General features: G+C 36.2%; 1 protein-coding gene across 2 annotated transcripts in view; it reads left to right on the top strand.

Moving 5' to 3' along the window:
• LOC105217139 (cytotoxic granule associated RNA binding protein TIA1) overlaps positions 1-27553 on the top strand; it is a 299387-nt gene that overhangs the window by 233863 nt on the left and 37971 nt on the right. For both annotated transcript variants that reach the window (XM_054230805.1, XM_011191997.3), the window contains exon 4: positions 9408-9483. In XM_054230805.1, the coding sequence (XP_054086780.1) occupies positions 9408-9483 (76 nt within the window). The remainder of the gene's footprint in view (positions 1-9407; positions 9484-27553) is intronic.

The raw sequence follows: 27553 nt of genomic DNA, 5'->3' as shown, positions 1-27553 counted from the left end.
TTATTAGCGTTAACTTTTTATTACACCTCAATCTTGCTTTATTTTGTTTATGGTTTTCTTTTCGTGCTTCTCGCGGCTTTTGAGGTTAGGTTTTGTTGATTTCCTCATTTCATAATTTTGTTGTTTTTCATTAGTAATTTAATAATTTTTCTTCCAATATAAATTGAAAATATTATTTTAGTACACTTTATGTAGATATGATAATTCCAGCAATATTTATTCATATTTTTGTTTCTTATTATATCTTTCGATTTCAATACTCAATACCATTGTTAATGGAGATACCATGAAATACATACGAAACAGCGATTTCAATCATAGCCGATGGATATGGGTACGTCGAAATTTAGGGTTTTAAAAGTTCGAGTTCCTGAAACAAGATCGAATATGATACGATCCGTAGTGGCGCTGAGCATTAATACATTGTTCATAGACTTTGAGTGGGTTGACTACAAGCGCCGTCTCATGTCTCAATTGAATGTTAAATATCTTGAACGTCCAGAACTTTGGTTGAAGTAATGTTCAAAACACTAGAAATGCCCACCATACAGTTTTCCTAGACATATTCCCTTGCTTTGAAAGCACAGAGTTCGATGATGGTGATCGCTCAGTTAGCGAAAAGGCCTTCAATATGAAGGGATAGAAACGGTTTATTTTCTGCATGAAGAACGATAAGGTCATCCACATAGCAAACAAAAAATTATCCGCGTCAAGCAGGAGAAGTAAGAATCAGGCAGATCCGAAGGAAGCAAAAAAGATAAGATACCAATAGCTAATAGGTTCTGGTAAATAGTTATTAGCCTCCATATCAATGACGATCGCTAAGTCAAATACTTGTTTGTCGAAGGTTTGCCCCAACTTCTCCATGCAGATTGATATCTAACATAACTACTCATGCTGCCTGTAGGCCATGTATTTGGATGATATTTTTTTCTTGGTGAGAGCGTCGCAAACCCGATATGGTGTTTAGTAAGCAAAATGTTAGACAAATCAGTCTATAAAATATGTAAATTAGATGATTGCAAATAGTATATATGATAGCAAGTCAGTGGGAGAGTAGATCCATCCTGAAGTTAAACTTATTTCCATCTTACCAGCTCCTTTAAAAGATGTGAAAAGCTCTGATGATTACTTCCGAGTTAAAAACGAGGTATTCTTCTTCTTCTTATGCTCAATAACTTCAAGCGTTGGGGTAGGTTCAAATGTGAATCGAATAATAGTTTTGTTTAATTATCCATTTTTAACGTTCTATATTCGTGAGATAACATGTTCACCAAACTTGGTTTTCAATAAATCGATTGTGACATGCGCTATGTGGCTTGTGGCGCCGTCTTGTTGGAACCACATATTGTCCAAGTCCATATCATCCATTTCGGTTATCATTTAGCGGTAGCGATTCCCATTCGCAGTAACGTGTCGGTCTTGATTATCATGGAAGAAGTACGGCCCATTGACGACGCCGGCCTATAAACCGCACCTAAACCCATTTTTTTCGGGATGCAATGGTGACTCATGGAGTACGTGTGGAGTGCTGCCTAACCCATAACGCATTTCTTGCTTATCGCCGACAAAAATGCGTTGTTGTTCAGTCCAATTCCTATAAACATACGACGATTCTGGTGGTCAAACGGCTTCAGTTCTTGCGTCAATTTGATCTTGTAAGGATGTAGGCCAAGATCTTTTCGCAAAATTCGCCACAACGACGTCACAGATTTGCTCAACGCTTGAGAACGACGTGTGAGAGACTGATTTGGGTCTTCCTCAATTGATGCGCTTGCGGTAGCAGTATTCTCGACACTACGGGTATTTCTTTGTCTCTCTGGGACGGGAACATTTTGTACTTGATGTACATTTTTCTACTAGATGCTCAATTGTTGCCGACCATAAATTGGACTTGGCGCTCTTAAAGTTGAGGCCACTGAGACTGCGAATTTCGGTTGTAAATTTTAATAATATCGACTCGTTGTTGGATCGTTTATCTTTCCATGATGAAATGCCAAACTTTACTTAGGACAAATGTCAAAAGAGCGTGAAAAAATATGACTGCGTTTGCTGTCTCTATCAGTCTACTTTTGTAGCGTTCCTCTTGAAAAACCCTTTATATATACATATATATTTTTTTGGGTTTAGTATGTATTTATGAGCTTGCCCTTTTTCTGGTGTGAGAATAATATTTTTTATATACACTTGAGGAAATTTTACACTTAAGGATAGCCTCAAGTGCACCACACTTGCAACGAAAGCAAAGAAAACATTTTTAAGTACCGTTAAATAACAGAAATGCACATTAAACCACTAACACACCAGTATATATTCGTATGTGTGCCTGTCTGTATGTTTGGCTATTTTGCATTTCTTTGGGTAAACAGTATCATACATCAATTTTCCTAGCTGAAAGCAATACTGTTTGCATACACTCAACACAGCAATGCACCTAAACACCACTACATACATAACAGTATGTGTGTGTGTATGCGCACACACACAAGCATAGCTTAGCTTAGCCTGGCATAAGAATGCAGCAACATTGAAAAGCAATAAATTGTCACAATTTTCGATTTTTCAATTGGCAGGCAAGCACTTTTCCTGTTACTGTTGCTACTTCCTACAAAGGTTGCACCAACAAACCAACACGCACACACACGTACATACCTATGTTATGCATGGTATGGCATGTGTGCATATCGTTATGCCATGCTAAGTTATGCGCTCGTGTTACTGCTGCGTCTGTACGCATTGTTTGCAGCAAAGACAACGCTCAGGTTTACCAACGAAGGGGTCAGGTCATGTTCTCCGTTGGCAGTACGTGATTCCACAGCTCTGAATGTGCAGCTGCTTGTGCGTGTGTGTGTCTGTTGACCTGGCTGTAGGTGCACTTAACAAAGCAAAGAAGCAAACGTTTGCCGATTTCACCGCATATCTACACTCACTCACTCACTCACTCTTCGGTTATAAATATTTGTTTTGTGTTAAACACTCAAATGTATTGTGGCATGTGTGCAGCTTAGCTCAGCTGTCATTGCGCCTGAAAGTGTGCTTGGGTCAAAGTAAGCATGCTTGTTATCTTTGCGTGTGTGTGTGTGTGTGTGTGGGGGGGCGTCTATAAGTGGTTGCATTAAAGACACTGTTTGTTTTATGCGTAAATTCCTTCGCAATGCTTACTTATTTTGCTGATAATTATTGATGATAGGAAAAACCAACATTTTACATAATTGAATTGTATAATCTGATTGCGCTTTATTTATAGCCAAGCAATATAAAGGTGTGGGCTGCTTGGTAAACTAAAGGAAATTAATCAGCGCCAACGACTGGGCGGTTTAAACAATAAATAAAGTGGTTTTCAATGCTCAAGAAATATATTTAGAATAACTGAGTAACTGAATTGATTTCTTTTTTTTTCAAGTGAGAAGCAGTGGCTGCATTCTAAATCGATTCAAAGACTTATAATAAGGCGGGTATAAAACAAGTATACAGTTTATCCTCTACAATTCGCAAGACTCCGGTAAAAATATCTCGGTAGTCAAATTTTGGTGGACCAGCGGAAATGGCTGGAATTGACAAAAATTGGTGACAGCTTAGTCGATATATAAGACTCTTTAGTTTCCATGCTTAATTGTACTTGTTATCTAAAAGAACCGGCATGTGTAGTTCCTCAAGTGTGATTTTTCGCTACCCTTGTTGCGAGGATAAGCTTCTGAAACTAACTTAACATAACCCGCCCTAGTATAATGGAAAAAAATAGAAAATTTATTTGTATTTACTAATTAAGAAAATATATATTTATACTGTAAAAAATGTGAAATATACATTTTGAATATAAACAATTTTAAAACAAATTTCCTATCCACACAGAGAGACAATATATGTGTTTTATGAAAACCATTTGTGTTTTTTGTAACATGAAGTTCACATGGAGAAAATCTCACTTCTTCGAAAATGTTGCCTTATTTTAATGTTTCAAAATCAATTGTAATGAACAAGTATCAATATTAACAATTTTCTTATGAACTGCGGTCTAGGTAAATTAATTAGTTCTTTGGCTGTATGAAACCATTGCTAAATTAATATTCGATGGGATCCTTGTGCGGTGGAGGGCGCTACTTCAAGACTATTTCAGCGTTTTTAAGGCGCAAGTGGCTGCTATAAAGGTAGCAGCTGATGTATTGCTTCGAAGCTGAAGTGACGATTCACTCTAGGATTAAGTGCGCGCTGACTATCAATACCAGTTAGATATTCACGATAACACAGAGGAATCCTAGGTAATAACGTTAGGCTAATGAACTTTTAAGGCTAGGCACGCCAGTCTTAACTAAAGTAGAATGCGAACAGGTAGAAGCACCTACGCCCTTGTGATCTACTGGGCAGTTGGGTTTCAGCTGAGCTGAGTAAAAGCTGGTCAGTCACAATATTCTTCTGACCTAAGGAAAATCATAAGATGTCTAGGGCGCTAAACCATTCCTTGTGGAATGCACCGTTTATGCAAGATGAAGAATAAAATTTTGAGCATCCTCGCGAATCGGCGGCTGTAGAAGTAAAAAACCCATGCAGATTTTCAGTAGATTCACAGCGCTATGTTTGAGTTTTAATATATAATTAGGGGTTTTTCTCACTTCACAAAGGACTGTCCTTATGGTCTGAGTGTCCCCTCCCCCTTGTGGGAACAGCGGAAACCTTACCTAAAGTCTATTAACAATATTTGGTGGAAAATCCTGATTTAGTAAAGAGCTTTCACGAAGAAAATAAGGATCAAGTACATGCATTTTGGAATAGAAACGTGATTCCTAGAATAGCACGGAGCCACCATCGAAAGCTACCCAAAGTGTGTCCGTTTAACTTGTTTTATTGCATTATCCCTTCGAATATGCTATTAAATCATTTTCGGCGGTGGAGAATGCAAATCGAGCCAGCACTAAAAATTGTTATATTGATAATTTATCCTTTTATGCTAAAAAAGTAGTGCAATTGGCTTTATAAACTGAATCATGGATTTGTAGCCCCAATGCAAATCAACAAAAAAAAAAATCAAAACAAAAATATTTGTGACAGAATGCCGAAATTCGATTATAAATTTTCATTCACACGAAATTCATGATACGAGATTTTCTTTCATGTGGAAAAAAATATTTATGAGAATGTTTTATTCACATGAAATTTACAATGAGGCTGAAAATTCTACCAAAAATATTAAAATTTTAACAAATTCGCTTCAAAACTTTTTGAGATATCGTGGCCACCGACTTGAAAAATTGAGATTTGAGAGAAATGCTTTTAAAGTTTTATATTTATACTGACCTGGTCTGATGGGTGGAACTTCCAAAGGGTATATCTCTTAGGATATTACTCGGATTGACTGTTATTTTTGGATATATTTTAAACATACCATTTTTTTACGAATTTTGAAACACACCTAACCTAACTTAAATACTTTACGGAATACGGAAACAATATAAACTAACTTTAGGCAACTCAAAAATATCAAAATAATATGAATTTTATAAGATGATTACATATTTGTAATGATAAGTTAATATCTGTGCACCCAAGGTCTATGTGTTATTAAAATTTAATAATAATGCGCATGTTATAAAAATAAAAGTCATAAAAATACTTAAGGTGCACACATATGCATGTTCAAACAAGGTGCACACCTTTGTTTATATATTTATAAATCCGCTAAGCTGCAATAATATAGTCATGTGCATTCAGCTCACGATAAACCCTTTTATAACCCCATTTTATTGCAGCTATTCCAAAGAATGGTTACGGCCAATCAGGAAGTGCTAATATGTGTAAATCTGTGTGTGTGTGTGTATGAGTGGCTTTGTGTGCGTGCGTAATGCTGCGCGTTCGCCTAGCGTAAGGTATCGATTAATTTTCACCTGTTATTTAACTTTAATTCAACCTTGAAGTCGTAACCATTAAAATAATTTCTGCGGCAAGCGAACGAATGCATTCTGAGTTGTATGCTTGTGTGCAAGCAGCTGCATATTTGTATGTGTGTGTGTATGCCGTTAGACCATAGAAATTGACTTTTATCGTGATTTACAATCGCTTTGGCCTCTGGGAGCTGCATGCCATATCTGTATGTGTGACTAATACACACACATACATGCATAGCATATGTGCTTGGCAATACATATATACTTTTATATATGTACATTTGTGTAGAAGTAGTGTTCTGCATTGGATTGCATGCATTTGTTGGTATGTTTAATTGTGTGTGTGTGTGTCTGCGCTTTTACAAACACCATTGCACATTGTACACGGGTGAGTTTGTGTGTCTTTTCTTTCTTAACCTCAGCGTGGCAGGTGTAACGGTAACTTAATTTTTACTTTTCTTTCTCTTTCAATCGTTTAGCCAGCTTTTAGCAGCAGCTCTTGTGATTCATATTTCTTTTTCATACTTTTAAAACTTATACTAAAAGTTCTGCGTTAGCGTTGTTTCGCAGTTTAATGGTAACTATTTAAGGTTAATGATTCATAATAAGGCAATAATTAAATGCAATAAGAATTTATTTTGGATTGCGAGTTCTTAGAATGCGGCTAATAAGTATAACATTTATTAATAGAAAAAATTCTAAAAAAAGGAAGCCTCAAGAGACTGAGCTGCTATTAGTGCCGGACTTCCATCTGAACTAAACCAAGTTCAGAAATTCCCATTTACCTGGCTTCGAGACATTTAGTCTCAAGTAAAAGTGTTCATTTTTGTTCGCATTGAGATTTTATCAGTGCGGTGGCTATGACTCTCACAGATTTTCCATCGTTCGCTATTTTCAGACTTAGTATTTTTCCAGATAGGCGTAGGGATAAGCGTATAAACATATAAATTCTAAGTACTCCCTTTAGCATTCATATTTGTGACAAGAGAGGAACATGTGTTCCACCTCAACTATCCGTCAATGTCCATATTATCACGCTTTGTATCAATTATACCTTAAAACAGCAAAGTCTTTTGACGTTTCCTGAATCATATAAAGGGTTTTTCAATAAGAGCAATACAATTTTTTTTAAATAAAATAAAAACGGTTTGGGATATCAATGAAATTCTTGATACCTGTGAAAGTTCATTCGATGCCTTTATGTATGGAACTTGATTTCTTTTTGCATGGCCACCACGGGCACGCTTGCAAAGTCCGGACGCTGAACCCAATTTTCGACGGTTTTCAAGCATAAATCGGCTAATACTACTGCAAGTTCACGTTCGATATTCCTACGAAGTTCATCAATCATCGCTGGTTTGTTGACATAGACCATAGACTTGACGTAACCCCACAGGAAATAGTCTAACGGCGTCAAATCGCACGACCGAGGCGTCCAATTGACTGGGCCCATTCGTGAGAGAACACGGTTTTCAATAAATCGATTGTGACATTCGTTGTGCGGCTTGTTGCGCCGTCCTTTTGGAACCACATATTGTTCAAGTCCATATCATCCAATTCGGGCCAAAAATATTAGGTTATCATTGAGAGATAGCGATTCCCATTCACATTAATGTGCTGTGTCACGGAAGAAGTACGGTCCAATGACGCCGCCGGCCCATAAACCGCACCAAACCGTCATTTTTTCGGGATGCAATTATGACTGGTACTCCATGTACGTGTGGATTGATGCCTGACCAATGACGTATATTTTGCTTTTTGACGAAGCCATTCAGCAGGAAATGAGAACGACCATAAATTGGACGTAGCGCTCTTAAAGTTGAGGCCACTGTCTACGAATTTCGGTAGTAAATTTTAATAATTTCGACTCGTTGTTTGATCGTATATCTTTCCACGATGAAATGGTAAACCTTACTGAAGAGAAATGTCAAACGTCAGAAATGTCAGCGGGATAAAATATGGTGTCGTTTGCTGTCGCTATCGGTAAACTTTTGTAGCTACTCTATTGAAAAACCTTTTATTTGATAAAGCCGATTTGGATGTACGGCATCCAACTGTGGGGTACGACCTGTGCAACCAATATCGATATAATTCAGAGATTCCAATCAAAAATGCTTAGAACAATCACGTGCTCACCATGGTATATGCGTAATGAAAATATCCATAAAGATCTTGGTATTCTCATGGTAAAGAAAGAAGTAGAGAACAGCAGAAATAAATATTTGTCCAAACTCCGCGATCACCCAAACCCATTTTCTAATGCTTTATTACATTCTTGTAATCAATCACGTCTAAAAAGAAGAGATATGCCAGCACACTGAGGAGCAACGTTTCACCAAAACAACTCAATCAATTGGTTGAGCTTGTCTAGTTTTAATTAGAATTAAGATTTTATAACTTATTGTTAGGCTCCAAAGAGCAGATTCAATAAATAAAGAATTATATGAAAAAAAAAAAAAAAAAATTTTGATAATTAATCTATATACTCAGTTAAAATTCTTACACTCTTCTCTGAGTTGTAGCGTTGTTTCAATCAAATCAAATTATTTTATATTCTATGGTTCATACTCTAGCAAGAATTGACGTTGCGTCGTCCTCTGTAATTTTTTTAATGTCATCTTTAACGAAAGTCAACTTTTCGGAAATAAAGCGAATGATTGGAAGCGAATCCTATGTATCTTACCAGCAACTCCTTCAGGAAGGTATCTCAAGACAGTTGCTGGCATTACTTTACTTATAAGCTTTCACAAATTTATCTATTTTCTGCACCGTACATATTTGCATGTATTTTGCCATTTTTTTCCACATTTTCGCAATTTGCGCCTGAAAGTATGCCTCGGTTTAGCAACACAAATCCTTTTCCACATGGCTTTACGTGCATTTATGTCGACATTTATCTGTAGTTGGCACGTTCTCTCTTTACTTCACTTTTCGCTATTATTTTTTAGTTCCACATTTACACATACACAGGAAAGAAAGTTAGATTTACACATAGCTTTCTTTCCTGCATGATTTTTAAATCAGATTTGCTGCTCTGGATTGTAGATTCTATCCCGCTAACACTTTAAGGTAGCTAACCTGCATACAATATATTTATCAATATGCGACTAATCGCCACCTGAGTTCTCTTCCATTATGTAATAAGTGTGAAACCATACATCTTTAGTAAATATTTTTTATATATAATATTGCTAATATACATATATACAGGTGATATTGTTATTTAGTTAGAGAGCTCAGACTTTTTTGCTCCCAAATTCTACTAATCCTCCGAAACAGTTGTTTTCTCTCCTTTTTTTAGGGAATAGTTATTGTAATAACATGCCTTAATGTGTGCTCTTTTAAATTAATTTTTACTTTATTTATCTAGTTTATTATGTGGTTAACAGTCTTTTCATTTTATTTAATGTTTTATAGAGAAGTGAACAGGCAGAATACACCAACTGTTTTTCCACTTTCTTGAAAAAATATCCGTAAATCGAAAAAAAACTCTACTAATACACCTTAACATCCTTATTTTCTTTACAGAGACTGCAGAGTGGTGCGCGATCCACAAACGCTAAAATCGAAAGGATACGGTTTTGTTTCGTTTGTGAAGAAATCGGTAAGATTCAAAGAAAATAACTCTAAATAATTTTAAATTGATGGATTTTAAAAATATAAAACGTGGTAAATATATATAAATATTTTAAAAATTTATAAAGCAAGTCTACAGCGAAAGGCATACTTTTCCATACGCTTCTCTTTCTGAACTTCCCGCTAAATTAAAAATTTAAATTCTTTGTGCACGCGCTCGCCGCCAACTGTTGTCAAACTGACACGAATACGCAGCTGCAAGACTCTGCTCGTGCACCAACCCTACCCACTCACATGCGAATACAACAAGATAAAAACAACACGTGTATCAGTAATTCACGGAGTGCGTTGCTGCACGCTCGTTCGCGTACGTCGCTCATCAGCTGTGTCAGCTGTCAGTCTATAAAGTCATTTCTCAACCAGTTGAGACCATATTAGCCGCTTAAGCCTTGCGCCCAGACTGTCTTAAGCGCTGTCTCTGTCAGTCACAAGGCGCGCTCTGCCATGCGCTCACCCAACATTTATACGCCTGTCATACGACGGCGCGAGTCAGTGCCGCAGTCGATTTGACTGACGGCCCAAAAGGTGCACCATGTCAGACACCTTCAACGCAACGCCTGTCGACGGCAACTGTGGCGGCTTGTTCAACTGAAAAGAGGTTAATTAAGCACAAAGATGAAGACATTTCTACTGTCATACTTTTAACTGTGAGTGTAATATAGTGCGTGTGTTTGTGTTAGTGTAGCGCGCCAGAAGGTAACCCTTACTTTCAAACAATGTGTGCTGCCACTTGGCGCTCATCTGCGAATCTCAAAGTGCTCATTGAGTTGGAAAACCATTTTCCAGCAGTTTTTCTTTTAACTTTGCGCTTGGCTTTTGCTGGCGGTTAGCAGTCGCGCTCTTACCACTTTGACAAAAGATTTAAGTCAGCAGACGCTGACTCAGTTTTCGGCAAGAAAATCGAAAATATTATGCCTTAACCCTTGACAGCCACGTCACAACTTTGCTGCTGGCGCACGCATTATACAAAAAAACAGACACACACATATTCATATGACTTTACCACCAAATATTATAACAACCAAACAGCCAGTCAGTCAGCCAGTCAGTGAAGCAGCCAACGTTGCGGATTAATGAAGTTAAAAACCACACTGTCAACAGAAATTAAACAAGTCGACTGACGCTCAAAAGCCAGACGCACTTTTTGATTTTCATATAAGCTTATACAAGCTTTCGCAAGATTTAAATATCAAAAATATCAAAAGGATGAAAGCTTATCTCGTGCGCTGAGCAGCTTTTCCCTTGTACCGCCATGTTGAATGTATATGTGTGTGTTTGTATTGGCGGGGAACTATCCAATACTTCACTACTTAAAAATATTGTAGGTCATAAATAATAAAATTCACTATGTTGGTGAAAGTTTTCGTTGATTTTCGTATAATATAAACCTTTTCTGTTTCTCTTTTTTTACAACCAAATCATTAACATGGGTTGCGACATTTTTTGTAAGAAAAAAGGCAAACTAAAGCCGGAAAAGGTGTTTAACCATGTAAACTAAATTAAGCTTGTTGCTATATTTCGGTTCTGTAACACATTCTCGATTTAACAATGAATTAAATAAAGAGAAAAATTGCCAGAATCAAAGGCTAAAAAGCATTATGTCTTGTCACATTAACCCTTTGTGTCGACCAGTTCTGGCTGATGAGGGTGTGAACTATATTTTATATCATATTTTATGAAACAGATTAAAGGAAAAAAGTATAATTTTATGGAAACTCAAGTTTTCTTATTACCTGTGAAGCTGAGGAGTTGAACTAATGAGTACACAATGATTTGAATCGAATGATTAACTTACTGAAAGAGATTTCATTTTCAGAACTTTTCTATGAGTAGACAAATATGTGGAAGCATATCTTCTGGTCGCTTATCCCTTCCCTAAATACTTAACAGAGCATGTTCGCTTATTGTTGGCAAATGCATTCATGCTATTGGAAAAATGGAGAGATCTACAATCCTTCAAGCGGAAGTACAATATTGGTATAATAACATTTTTATATTGGTTGGATCCTGATTAAAGTTAATTTAAAACCGCAGAACTTCAAATATTTAACCACTAATAGAGTTAGATGAGAGTATAAATGTAGCGTACATAATTAAAATACATAAGACTTTAATCCTTTTTGTAAATTAATCACATACAACTGGTGGTCGATTCGTATTCCTACTGGCCAGTTGAGCTCAATAAGCTGTAAGTGATGAACTCAGATCCAACCGAAAATTATTTCAAATACTAATAGGACTTAAATGTTGATAACGGAATGGATCTAAGATTCCAGAAACCATAAAAATTCCCCAAGCAATTACTTCAGGATTGGATGGTTGCTATTGAAAATGGGCGAAATCGGACCATTGCCACGCTCGAAAAATGGCGAAAACCGAAAACCTATAAAGTGTCATAACTAAGCCATTAATAAAGCTATAAAAAAGCTATAAAGCTAAAGTAAAATTTAATATAAGGGATCGCACTAGGAAGAAGCATATCTGGATTTAATTTTTATATGTGGGATTGGCCCCGCCCCTAAATAAGATTTTTGTGTATCTCTCGCAAACCAATAAAGCTATATAAACCAAACTTTCTGCAGTCATTTCATTTAGCCTCTTCTTAATACAGTTCAAAAACGAAAGAATTCGGATAATAACCATAAAATGGTCTTGGAGCCGCCCACTTATGGGTCAAAAGCCATATCTCAAAAACTACTCCACCGATTTAAATGGAATTCGGTACATAATACTTTATTAATACCCCAAGACACGGATTGAAAACGGATGAAATCGGTTCACAACCACGGCAACTTCCCATATAACTCAATTTAGAATTCCATCTCATTCCTCACTTTATAATGTATACATAAGGAACCGACGAAGATAGCGGAATAAAACTTTACACAAATACTGTATTTGAGCCAAGGTATCACTTGTGGAAAAATTGTCGAAATCGGACTATAACTTTTTAAGACCCCGGATATCGAACATGAAGAACTCAGTCGCAAAGGGTAATTTTTCACCGAAAATATCGGTAAATCTAGCAGATATTTTAATATAATTCACAGGAAATTTTTTTCTTCTAATAGTGTGTCTCTGTAACAAAAATTACTAAAATCGGGTCATAACGTCACCTAGCTCAGTATACCTAATTGTAGGATTTTCAAAAATACGAGGGGCTTTATTCGGCATATATTGGTTAATATTTGAGATATATTAGCAATATTAAGTGAGCATTAAGTCTTTGATATAGTGTATCTTGGTGGTGAAAGTTAGTGAAATCGGTTCAGGAATTAACTCAGCCCTCACATTAGATATATTGATTATCGTTATTCTATTGGGCTTTATGACGAATATATGGTGTGTTATCTTCAAAAAATTACATCAATGAATTGTGATAGTATAAAAAGTTCAGTTGCCTTTCCTTATATGTTATGGTATGAATTCTTTATTTTTAACCTTCTTGTATACTTATCACACGTCAGAGGGGAATAGCCTCAAACAGTTTGTTTGATCTTTTAATACAAGAGCATTAAGATTGGATTATCTTGATTGTATGTACTGAGCGTGGGAGAGCCAATGTAAAAGTTCAACACATCTTCGACAAAATAGTCAATACCAAGTATTAGGATATTTATACCATGAACCGAATACCCTAAAATATGTCACTATAATATCATAATAATTTCTTGTATATTCAGAAGTGATTTTTTGGTAATAGTATATTTAAAACTATATAGATAATTAACCAGACAATATTAAAACTATTTTCGTCAAGCCGATAATTTCCTCGTCTCCAATTTAAATGCAATTACATTCTATTTAAATAAAATATTTGTATTCTATAGTAAGTAAGAGTCTATAAATATGTCTAACAACCACCACTAACTATTAACAACATATAGTATTTTTACTAGACACCCAAACACACACCCTCACATTCATATATTCACATATAAATTTAATAAATAAATTCACAATGTCAAAAAGTGCGTAAAACTCGACGACAAGGACGAATAAATCAAAACAACAATGTCAACTGGCATTTTGCTTTAAATCAATGCCGCTGCCGCAGGCGTTTCAAATTTCTGATTTTCTGCACTGTTGATTTTCGTTTGATGCTTAAAACGTGTCTTTGTCGCATTTTCTAGCTATTAAACACATGAAATTCAATAGCGTCAAGGCGAGGCAAGAAGTGAAAATATTTGCTTGTACGTATATTGGTGGCGTGTACACACGCACATGTGTGCGTATGCGCATTACTCATACATACAATGTATATACGATGTGTAAGCACATATGACATGTAAGACACGCAGCCAGCGGCGTAAACACTTGCGAATATTACACTTACAAAAGTGGGTGGGCAGACAAACAATTGCCCAGGAATTGAAGCAAACACGAAAGAATAAAGTAAGCAACACTACTGAATTATAAACAAGTAAGGTAGCGTGGAGTTAGAGTGGGCTCGAATTTTGTAAACCTTAAGAACATTGAAGTTTCACTTCTTGGTGGGGAATGGATGATATATTCAACCGATTTCAATTTAGAGGAAAGATAAAGAAACTATAGCTTAGTTTTCTGCCGTTTCAGACAGTCTAAATATGTATGTATCTGATCTGATCTACCCTCTAGCTACTCCCAGACTAGTTCTGCATTGGCTACCTCAGTCTAATAATCATTGATATATACATACAAAAACTAATTATAAGTCTGATTTAATTGGAATATTCCATAGCTCAGAGAAAGCCTTGTTGACTTCTAAAATCGTTATATGTTAAGGTTACAGCGGGTGTTGATTCAATAATGAGAAGTGGGTGATGAGACAATTGCTTAGAAACACCTGTAACACGGGGAAGCGAGGATATTGACTCAATTTTAGAATATTATAACCTTTTCACACAGGAGCTAATTGATCAATAAACCGGCCTCTGCTTGATTAAAAGGCTAATTCAGATCGATTTACCATACAAAATAAAAATCAAATTTTTCTTCATTAATTTTGAATTCAATTTTAATCGACTTGAAAGTGAAATGCAACTCTGCAACAAAGACCGCTTTTTAAATTATAAATACGTCCTTTGTCGGTAGATGTCGCTGCTAAAAATATCAATCAGCTCATGAAACTTATCAACTTCTTATGAAAAGCAAAAACAAAAAAATAAAGCAAAAACAAAATAACAGCTGATTGGTTATCGAGTATCCGGCAGTGTGAAGGGCAAAAACTGGTTTCTCAATCAAAATTTTAATTGATCAATTAAAATGGCTATGTGAAATTAGGTCACTCTGCTAAGATTACCTTAAAATTGTATTCTTTAATGGACCCTATAACCGATTTAGTGTTCAGTGATTCATAATTTTAAATGAAATACAGGTTAGGTTAGGTTGGTCTGGTAGGCCTGCGGGCCACGCATAGACGAGTTATGGTCCTTTGCGATACCAGAATGTTGTGCCTTCACTTGTTCGCTGAGTAGTAGTCATCGTTCAGGATGCCTGCGCCTGACGTGTATTTTAATAGTTTATGAGGCTTCACTAACGATATCTCCTCTAACTTATCGTACTGTGAGGCCCCTAAGTACCTAAAACGCTGTCTCGCTAACGCAGGACAAACGTACAAGAGATGCTTCACTGTTTCCTTGGTGCCCCGCTCTTTACATTTTCTGCATTCCGATCATGTGCCGCTACTAGGCTATGACCGGTAAGAATGCCAATCACGGTCCTACAGCCCTTTCTATCGAGCTCCAGTAGGAACCTTGTATATTTTTGATCTACCGCTTTGCACATGACCTTTGCAGTTTTACACACCGGAAGATCCTTCCAGCGAGATATGATTCTTCTTGTCATGCACCTGTCTATGTCGTCGTACAGAATGAAATACAAATAAGAAACAAATCTCAAGGTTTCTTAATTGGTTTGCAAATTACGATCGACCATTTCAATGTCACTTTTCATTTCCAAGTAGAATTTAGGAGGGATATGGTTGTATTAGTTTCTCTCATATATGTATATCTTGACGCCATTATTCTAACAAAGCCATATTACCCTCCACCAAAATTGTTCACTCGGATTAAAATCGAAGTAATAAAGACCCAAGATGAGTTGTTAAGACCTCTACATCGCCGCATAAAACAATTTGGAAGGCTTTTAAATTGTGAATTTTTAACTGCCTGCTAAGCGTGTGATTGCGCAAGAGAGTGTCTTCAAATTTCAAAGCGATACCCTCATCATTTGTGGCATTGCGACGTGCTCGGCATTCTCGGCCGACAAAAAATTTGACTGACTGCCAGCGAAAGGGTTGTATGTGTGTGGAATGTGGGTATTTATGGGCGCATGCCTCTAAATACATATGTTTTTTATGTGTTCCGTAGCAAAGAGGCGTACGCACCTTTTTTCCCACCCAAACGCTTTGTAGAAAGGTGTACCATTCTCACTTAAGTGCGGTTAACCGGCAATTATTCGTAACTACCAAACAACAAACGGGCGTGGAAAAGTATTAAATTAAATTCCTTTGATGAAATAAAACAACCACAATAAGCACAGCGACAAAACTTTAATAAAACCAAATTACTTAAATAAGTTGTATTTGCATGCCCGAAACACAAAGGAGAGTTGTTATCTGAGCAACGCAAATGGTATGCTTAGTGTAGTTGGTATATGTGAACTTTTGTGTGTTTTTTGTTGGATTGAGATGTTAATTACACTTTGAAAGCTAATTTGAAATTTTTAATATTCGTTCTTTAAATATGAAGTTCCTAAATTGTTTAATAACAGAAGTTGAGTATCTTAAAGAAATGTCATCCAGGAATTCTATGTTTGTTTATTCGAAAAACGAGGTACTATCAGGGATTATTAGAAATTCTGAACAATATTCATAGGTTGGCTAGTTGCCCCTTCCGCTTTTTTGCTCTTTATTCAATACAGGACAGGAACAGGTGGTAATCACTTGGCGCTTTGTCCGGGCTATATGGTAGATGCGATAAAACCGCCCATCCGAGCTCCCGAAACTTCTGACGAGTCATCAACGAAGTGTGTGGTCTGGCGTTGTCCCGGTGGAACACTACACCCTTTCTGATGGCCAAATCTGGACGCTTCAGGTCGATCGCCTGCTTCAAGCGGTCCAGTTGTTCGCAGTAGATGGTAGAATTAAGCGTCTGCCCATATGGGAGCAGCTCATAGTGGATGTTTCCCTTACAATCCCACCAAACACACATTCCCGGCTTGGCCACTGTTTGGGACGATTCACCGGCCTTCGACCACGACCGTTTTCGCTTGATATTGTCGTATGTAATCCATTTTTCGTCGCCAGTCACCATCCGTTTCAAAAGTGGGTCGAGTTCGTTCCATTATAGCAGCATATCGCAGTCGTTGATTCGGTCCAGAAGATTGATTCGGTCGGCAAATCATGTGGCACCCAATCAAGCATTTTTGTGTATTTTTTGTGTAAGCCTTCTGTAGATGGTTTAAAATGGTTTGGTGACTTCCATCCCATCTCCCATCTCCTGGGCGATGTCACGAGATGCCACATGCCGGTTATTGACATAGTGTTCTGAGTTATATTTATAGGAGTAGCATCTTCTAGCTGTAAAGCTGTCTGAACCGAAAGACTTTTAACTCCCAAAAATCCATTAGTTATTGAATTAGTCAAGCCGTGATATGTACTATTTGGTTGTCTTTGGACGAAAACAACTCTATTTGACAATGTTGAAAATGAATATATATATATATATACAAAACATATAACTGTATATCTTCGTATGCTCCATACGCATCATCGAATAATAAAGAGTTAATTGTATTTTAGTCACAAAGCTATTATATTGGGCTTTTTGTGGTTTTGTTTTTACAATTCCATTACATAACAGTTCATATACTAATAAATATATGTATAAATATAGTTGTATACATATATATTTGTTGTATGCATTGCATGCCTCCTGTGGTTTTCATTCGATTTGATTATCTAGCTTAGTATCAAATTGAGTTTTCTTAAGTAAAATTCAGCTTTCAGGCGACCATATTTCCATTTTAATAAAGCGTAGTAACAAATACATATGCATTTCTATATTTATTTATTTCACATTGTTACTTTGCAATGGTCATAAATACAATTAATTTATTCGGTATTTCATTACTACTGTACAAATTAATTTATTGAAAATTTGCACAGCAAAAATATTTTGGCTTCTTTGGCAAAGTCGGCTTGTTAGAGAAATGCCACATTTCGATTTCCAGTGAGTATCTATGTAAATATGTAAGTTTAAGCTATTTCGATATTTAAGAATTGATTAAATTTAGTTCATGGAAATATTGCTTAATAAAAGTCAATGTAAATGTATATTTATGTTCACGTTGTCACATATAATACATATCTATGTGTTTTCAAAGAGGAAAGGAGAGGAATTCAATAAATTTATAAATAAGACTATACACATGGTTACTTTGCTATCTTAGAGAGGTCTGAAACAACAGATATTCCACTATAATATTTAAAATTCCCAAAAATAGTGCAGGGTAGGTCTCATATTGAGAAAAAATGATAGATTAGCGCTTGAGTGTAAGTTTAATGGAAGCTTGAACCATGGCTGACCAATGACTACTTTTCAGAAATATATTTAAATCTCGTAGATCAACACTTAGAATGATAGTTTTGCAATTTCTTCTACAAAAAAAATATTGAATGCTTCTGAAAGATCTAAGAAGAGTTTTTTTATCCAATATTTATTGTCCAATATGTTGAAATTTCATCTTACTCTTACATTATTTATAATAGCCTTTTCACACAGGAGCTAATTGTTTAATTAACCGGCCTTTGTTCGATTAAAACGCTAATTTAGATCGATTTACCATACAAAATAAAAATCTCATTTTTCTACATGAACTTTTACTTGAATTTTAATCGACTTGAAAATGAAATGCAACTCTGCGACATAGATCATATTTATAATTGTATATACTTTTTACAGCTGATGAAACTTGCCAACTTATTATAAAAAACTTCTTACAAAAATGTGTAACAACTGTTCGATTATAGAGTAGCCGGCAGTGTGAAAGGCAAAAACTGGTTTCTCAATCAAAATTTTAATTGATCAATTATTTTGGTTGGGTGAAAAAGCTATAGGACTGATAAATTTCAAATCAATTTATAAAAACAATAAATATAAAACTGATTCAAATATTCCGTAGTTACTAGGTCAATCTTCATAAAACCGGTATAATGGTTAACAGTAAACCCAAATTACCTGGTTTTGATGCTGTACCTCGATATATTCTGTAAATGTGGTAAAGGTATGACTTTCTTCGAATTAAAGTTTGTAAAGGTACCAAATATACATAGAAATGTACTCAAATTTAGCAAGATCAGGGCTATATTTAGTATTTATTACTCATACATTTATAAGCATATAAACTGATGAATTATTCCACATGATATGGTAAAGCAAAGTGTTTCCTCAGAGTATTTTACAGAATGTGATCTATACATTGAACCGTTAGTCGCGGAGACGACTCACAGCTAAAAGTAGTTCATGCGACTGTATTATAGTCATCCCTAAGCTACATTTGATTTGAGAAGAAACGGCTACGATGACATTTTTTTTATTAAAGGTCTAGCAGCCAGGATTTTATATTTTAAATAATTTAACTATTTATAATTGATTCTAGTTTAAAATATTAAATAAAATACAATGCAACAAAACCATATCTCTCTTCCATTAGAATACAAGACTGTTTGGGGTTCAGTTAACACGGGTATTATCAAGATCTCTAGACAAGTTTTTCTTTGTACGGAAAGATGGACGGAGATGGCCGTTTTCCAATAGATGTCTCTAGGTTCAAGCGCTGGTCTATTGAATCGATTTTTTTATATCGATCTTGGACATTTGTGTCAACATTAACCCAACAAAATATTTGTAGAGATCTTTTGCATCCCAAAGTTATTCTCAACGGAAAATGTCACTCTTTAAGCCGAATTCTCGACATTTGCGGGAAATTTTGCTTTTCTTTTTTAATTCCAAGAAAAGTGCGGCTGAGGCTCATCGATATTTGTAACCGTTTTTATACAAAAAAAAAGTCTTAAATTTACAAAAAACGGCGGAAGCAAAGTTGTAGACCTAAGACATTTTTATATTTTTAAAATAATTTAGTTGTTTAAGGGTTCAAAATTAGTGCTTATCTATACAAGAATTCCAAAAAAAAATTGATGAAATTCAATTTATTCACTAATTGCTCTAAATTTACCAATTAATTAGTGGTCAATTAAATTAAAGGTCAATTTAATTTTTCTCAATTTACTACTCGATTAGTATACAACAATCAGACCATCAAACTTTATTTTGGTAGCAAAAAATTTATTAACTATATAAGCTAAATTGAATGTGTCTGAATACCGAACGAGATGAGTTAATTAAGAAATTAATTTTTTTAAGTTAATTGAGTTTTTTTAAGAATCTATTAGGCTCCCGAGTAGCCTTTAAAAAATTCTATCATCAATTCTATGTCTACTAAATGTAATTTATTTCAACTAATTATCAAGTCAAAAGAATATCACGTTTTCATACAATTACCTTCTCAGAAATCAGCAGCTACTCAAATTATAATTTTAATAAATTATGAACATAGATTTTGTTTTTTTTAATATCTGCTGCCTGGCATATGGCGCACAAAGTGTAAATTATTACAACAACACACTCACACATATATAAATTCACGAACATATGATGCACGAATAACCATATGTGCGCCTATAAGTAATGATAATAGCAGGAATGACGCTACATTGACAATACTTTAAATGGCGCAACGCTAATGTCACTGCCAGCAAACAAGAGTCAGCAGTTATTGGCAACATCAACTGCCTAAATTATATAAAAGTATCACTTATCAAGAGTGGAGAGGCAGCTGTGGCACGGCAGCTGTGGCACGGCAGCTTAACTCCTCACCTTTGCAGAGGCCATTTGCCATCAAGGCAAATTGGAAAAAATGGCAGAAGAACATGTCCAAAATATATGAGCGCACACATACACATACATGGAAGAGTATAAAGCGCAAATGTCGTCGCATTGTTTTTGTTGTCTGTCACTGTCACACACACACACATCAATGCCAACAAGCACTGAGCACAACAATGTGGCCGCGAATGACAATGTGCATGGCAGCAGCAACTTTTAAATAAATTTAAGCCACATTATGCGACAAAAAGCAACAAACAACAACAACAACATGAAATAATATACGAAAATACAAAATTATAACAAAATAGAGGCGACGACAGAGCCGAATGCGATGAAGCGACAGCAGCGCGGCAGTGGCAACACGGGCGCCAACGTTGCAAGATGGAAATGATGGAAATAAACAAGTGGCAATGTGTAAGCGGAAGAATGGCAAAAACGGCAACTGCTCAGTAATCAAAAAAAAAAAAAAAAGAAATTGTGAAAAAAATACAAAAAAAGCAATAAAAATAAATAAACATCAAGCAAACGATGAGCAAGCGAGCAAAACACAAAACAAAAAACCAGACGAGAAATGCAAAATGAACATGCGACGATATGCCAAGGATAATGTATATTGTAACGACAGTGGCAACAATATTAAACACACAGTTACAGCCGCAGCGTCAGCGGAAGGAAGCGCCAACAAGAAATTACAATGCGTTGCAGCTGGAAAGCGCGAGCGCGCTGGCTCGCCAAGAATGAGGGCAGGTGGCGGCGGTGACTTTAAAGTGCCGTTGCACGGTTAGCACACACACACACACACACACACACACACATAGAACATACACAGACAACCAGTTTTAGTGACAATATTTATGTATGGCCGTGTTGTGTGCGACGCGCAACTGCTGCAGCTGATGTTGATGAATGTGCGCATATAATTCACGGCAGAAGTTTATCGAGGCACACACACCAACAGATAAATATGATAATGGTTAAGCATATGCGCGCTGATATGTGGAGATGCGGATACATAAGTAAGTAAGTATAAGCGCGTTGACATAAGTTAAAGAGCATTGTGAGCTGTTGCAATAGCATATATGTATGTACGCATAAATAACTGATGCCCTCGCTATCTCGCTAAGGCCGTTTGGCACTGTGGTGCTGAACTTGTATTGGAATGATCGAAATTTTATCAAAAATGTAGTCAGGTACATCTGGCTGTTGGTAACAATATAATATTGTCTTAGACATTAGTATACCTATATATTAGGCTATTTTGCCTTATATTCCATGCTTTATAAAAAGTGTTATAGTGATCGGATTTAGTTCAAATATGCGCCGTTTCGTTCGATAATCTGTTTCCATCTGGACGGCAACTTCATAATACCCCCTCATAGAAGCCCCCTTCCTTATTTACGACGAACTCGAATAGCCACTTTTCACAAGCCCCTTTTGAGTTCAACTTCACACCACCAAGGGCGTTCGCCATGGATAGGAACAGGTGGTAATCACTTGGCGCTATATCTGGGCTATATGGTGAATGCGATAAAACCTTCCATCCGAGCTCCCGTAGCTTCTGACGAGCCATCAAATAATTGTGTGGTCTGGCGTTGTCCTGGTTGAACACTACACGCTTCCTTTTGGTCTATTCTGGTCGCTTCTGGTCGATCGCCTGCTTCAAGCGGTCCAGTTGTTCGGCGTAGATGGTAGAATTAAACGACTGACCATAGTGCATGATTCCCTTCAAATCACACCAAACACACAGCAAAACCTTCCTGGCCGTCAATCCCGACTTGGTCACTGTTTGGGACGATTCACCGGACTTCGACCACGACCTTTTTCGCTTGATATTGTCGTATGTGATCCATTTTCCGTCGCCAGTCACCATCCGCTTCAAAAATGGGTCGAGTTCGTCCCGTTTCAGTAGCATATCGCAGGCATTGATTCGGTCCAGAAGTTTTTTTTTGCGTCAAATATTTCGGCTTCAAGCTTTTTTGTGTATCCAGCAGATGATTTAAAATGTTTTGATGACTAACTCCCATCTCCTGGGCGATGTCACGAGATGCCACATGCTGGCCTAACTCGATGTTTTCCTTGATTTGATCGGTATTCATCGTCACAGGTCTTCCGCCGGCTAGCTTATCCATGGTGTCTTTTTCACCCGCCCTAAATCGTCGAAACCATTCAAAACCAAAATTCCGAACCAAAAAAAGGATCAAAATTAATTTTATTTGGCTGGGCACTCGTGATGAACTTGGATATTCAAAGAGACTGTTGCGTAAAGGCTTCAAAAACATACCTAAAATCATTTGTTTGTTCAATCAAAGTGAACCTACACTTTTTCATGCGGAAGGCAAATCGATTGTCAACCGAGTGGACTGCATCCGATGAACAGAAGGCAAAACGTAGTCAGTTAGCAAAGTTGTGGCTTCTATGTTTTAGATATAAATTTTAAGAAATTCTTCTACACTAAAATATATTGATTTTTGATCTTTAATTTATTGCTCTATACTGTTATTTTAAATTGTTTAATAAATTCATTTCACTGTGCGCAAATAAATTGAAGTAAATGCGGTGGTTACGGCGACGGATAATTTAATGTTGCTCATACGCCGTGGACTATAACATATAAACGACAAAGAGTGAGAATTGAAGGTGAACATGAGCATAAACGCGCATGCAAGTACGAGCATATTATCACGAGCATGGTAGTCTAGTATATACATACATACATATGTATATAAATAAATAAGCACATACACATAAGCACGCGCGCTGTAAAGCTATCCATACAAATGTACGTGTGTGTGAGAGCCAACGCGAAAAGTAGCTACAATAATATGTTAATATCCGCTATGAGACAATAATAACAATAGCAATAATGCAACATTGTTACAAAGTACCGTATTTTACATATATGTATGTATATTTACCAACAACAATCAAGCGAACCATACATCCGACAATGCGACACGGGCAAATAAACGACGCAAATATGTTGTCAACAGCAACGAACGCGCGTGCAAATTCATTGCAGCACATTAGCAGCAGTGGCGTTGTAACGGTAACGGTGGCAATAATATTGAGTAGAAGAAGAAGAAGAAGCATAGCTGTAGTCGAGCAGCGGCACTAACTTGCACTGCCGCGCAATGTGGCAACAACAACAACAACAATATATTTATGGCGTTAATGTGCACTTGACTACTTGAAGAGAGGGGTGTGTGTGTGTGTCTGGTGGAGTTCGAAGATGCGACACATGTGTAGCAGCATATGAGAGTCCAGGTTGCCATACATAGATACTCGTAGATTTGTAAGTGTGTGTGTGTGCGTGCGCCTCGATTTGCAAACTATGTGAAACTCTATATTTAAGTGTGTATGTGTGAGTATCTGTGATTTATGATGCCAGTGCAGCACAGTCACACACATAAGCACTAAAGCGCGCTAGGATAACACACAAAAAGCTCACTAACCAACTTTTGAGGCCGGTGATGATGCCCCATGATGGAAATTAAATTATGGCATTTTCGAATGCCATTTTTTTCCTGCTGCTGCTACTGCTGCTGCATGCAGTCTGTTTGTTTTGTTTAGAAAAGCGCTCGCAAAATTTACTACGCCCCACAGTTTATGCGCACTACGTGTGATCATAAGAGTACATGTGTGAGAAAGCTTTTTGAAAGTCGGCAAAGCCAAATGCGCTGCAAATATATTTGTGGTTAAAGCTGAGCTCAGCGACACAAACTGCTAACAAACCAGTGCATGTATGAACAAATATGTGTTTGTGCGACAGATTTACGCGCCATCGCCACACTAGTTGTGCCCAAAAATAATTCACGTAGTTATTTAGCCACTTTATGGATTTGTTAGACGGCAGCAGAGCGGCACAAACGAGCGTGCTGCGCTGATTGCTCACTGAATTCCTCTACTACTGTACCACCCCGCTGCCCGACACTCTCTCTCCTACTTTAGTAGAGGCTTATCCAATGTACATTTGCATTTCCTTGCACAAATAACTTTTCAATTTCCTGCAACCGCAAAAATGAAATAGTTCACAAAACTCATGCGCGTTTGGTTGGAAAAAAAGGAAAGGAAAAAATTGTAAAACTAAGATTGCAAAAGTATAAGTCGCAAAGCAAGCAAGCATCGACAGGAATTGCAAAATTTAATAAAACTTTTCACATAAATAAAATTTGCATTAAATCAACTGCATTACAAAAGAAATAGAATAACTAACTATTCGGCAAGTGTACAAATGTGTAGGCTTGAGTTTACTTAAACACGCACACTGATAAAGAGGATTTTATTTGCGGAGAGTAGATTAATGATATTTCTAAACTTGCTGAAATGCCCATTTGAATGCTTGTGGTTGCAATTCGAACATAAATCTATTATTTATAACACACTAGTTATTGATATTTTTATATTTATTGGATTAAGATAGAATATCATACAATTATGTAGATGCATAGTATGAAGAATGCTTTCAAAGCATTAACTATTTATAAGTAAATTATTTAGCTTAGCCCAAACAAAAAAAAAAAACATAAATAAGTATTTTAGGTAAGACCATAAACTCGCGCTTGAACGAAGAAAAGACGTAAAAATTGAAATTTTGGCAAACTATTTTCAAAAAAATAAAAATTTCGGTAAAATTTGCTTGACATTTTTTTTAAATAGCTGTAATTGAAATAAAAAAATTCTTCGTTCAGGCATGAGTAAATTGTATCTCGAACACCAGTGCGAAATTTCATCAAGATCGGTTGAGTAGTTTTCGAGAACATTTGACAGCCGACTTTGAAAACACGGTTCCGAGAAAAACGCGTTTAAAGTTTTGAGTAACAACAGTACCTGACTTGGAGCGCACACATTCCAAAGGCTGTATCTCCGAAACTATTATTCGGATCGATTGATTGATTTTTTGAACCCACGAAACCCATGTAACCACTTAAGCTACATATTTTATTTATTTAAACAAAAACCTTTTAAATACTAGATGTCTATTAACTAGCACCTTCTTCTTAAGGGGCTAAACCAGTGTGACATTTTCAAAAAATCATTTTTTTTTTTATTTTTTCGGTAGTTTATAATTTTAACAAGTAAGGAAGGGCTAAGTTCGGGTGTAACCGAACATTTTATACTCTCGCAATTTATTTATTTAACTTTATTTATATTATATAATACACAATTTGACCTACATATTCGTCATATATATTTTATAAAGTCCATTGAAAGTTGGAAACCCTAATATTAGGTTAGAAGCACCGTCCTCATGTTCGATATATGGGGCCTTGAAAACCTATAGTCCGATTTCGGCGATTTTTAGAATGGGGCTGCCACACTATAAACGTAGTATTTGTGCAAAGTTCTGCACCGATATCTTCACTAGTGCTTACTATATATATTGTAAAGTAAACGATTCAGATCGTCTTCAAAGTTCTGGTATATAGGAAGTAGGCGTGGTTGTGAAGCGATTTGGCCTTTTTTCACAACATATCATTGGGATGTAAGGAAACTATTACAAACCAAGTTTCATTGAAATCGGTCCAGTAGTTCCTGAGATATGGTTTTTGACCCATAAGTGGGCGACGCCACGCCCATTTTCCATTTTGTAAACAAAATCTGAGTGCAGATTTCATCTGCAATTTCTTATGTGAAATTTAGTGTTTCTGACGTTTTTCGTTAGTGAGTTAACCCATTTTTAGTAATTTACAACCTAACCTTTGTCAAATTTTATTTTCATAGCTTTATTTATGGCTTAGTTATGGCACTTTATGTGTTTTCGGTTTTCGCCATTTTGCGGGCGTGGCAGTGGTCCGATTTTGCTCATTTTCGAAAGCAACCTTCCTATGGTGCCAAGAAATAAGTGTGCCAAGTTTCCTCAAGATATCTTAATTTTTACTCAAGTTACAGCTTGCACAGACGGACGAACGGACGGACAGACAGACCTTCGGATTTGAACTCCACTCTTCACCCTGATCACTTTGGTATATATAGATATAGGGTTATCTAACTCGTTTAGTTTTGGGTGTTACAAACAAACGTTATGTGAACTAAACTATAATACTCTCTTTAGCAACTTTTGTTGCGAGAGTATAAAAATATCCTGTGAAAGGTCGTATCTTGAATAGTTTTTGAATGGCAGCGTTCTAAAGAGCGACCGCTCGCAGGTATAAGTATATAGTCGAAATTTAAAAATCATTTTTCTCTAAACGACCAAACGGCATTTCTCAAAATTGCTGACATCATAATTCAACGAGAAATTGACTGATGGACTACCAATAGAAACTGAATATTCTTGAATCTATTTATTATACAATGACCTACAATCTTTTCCATTTGTTGAAAATTGTAAATTTTACATTAAAAACGACCTTATTTTCAGAACTACGCCATTTTGTTAATTTTTGATAATTTCAAAAATCATAGGTCATTGTACAGGAAGTATTTCAACTTTAATAACCTTTTTGATTTTTTTGGTTTCAGCCACTCATTCGGCCGGAATTATGTCAGCACTTGGGGAATTTTTTTTTGGCACCTTCGAAGACAGCATATAAATCTATTATTTTTCAAAATAATTGCAAATTGCCTAATTTTTTATGAGATACACTGGTACAGGTCCTTAAATCCTCCATATCCTATCAGTCATTCCTTCAACTCATAAGTTATCGGCAAGAAGGAGTAGATATTCCATAACTCTGTTCTCCCAAAAGTCGTCTCAATTAATGTTATTTTCTTCCATATTTTATGAGTTTTATTTCGTTTTTACATTAGTGCTTGAAATAGTTTATGATTTAAGCCTAAAGTATGTATTTGGAGAAATCCGATTCTTGCCTGCATTTCAGGTTTCCAAAGTTATAATCTTGTTTCGGCTTTAAAGCTTTGTATTACTCTCGATATTCTCTCAAAGAATGCGGTGTATTTTATTCTAATTCTGGGTATTTCAAATTTTGCTCATGAAATACTCCGCCCACTTTTTTCGAAACGCACTACATACTAATCTCTATTTCATAAATTATTTTCAAATTTCTCAAACGGGTTATGGGCCTTCCGGGTAGTGGTATATGTCTTTAAGAAAGAGATCGAAATCTTTTTAGACGCCTAATGATATATGTACCTTTTAATGTATTG

Source organism: Zeugodacus cucurbitae, chromosome 2, assembly GCF_028554725.1.
Source record: "Zeugodacus cucurbitae isolate PBARC_wt_2022May chromosome 2, idZeuCucr1.2, whole genome shotgun sequence".
Lineage (NCBI taxonomy): Eukaryota > Metazoa > Arthropoda > Insecta > Diptera > Tephritidae > Zeugodacus > Zeugodacus cucurbitae.
Note: the sequence above shows the minus strand (reverse complement) of the source record. Positions and strands in the feature narration are given on the sequence as shown.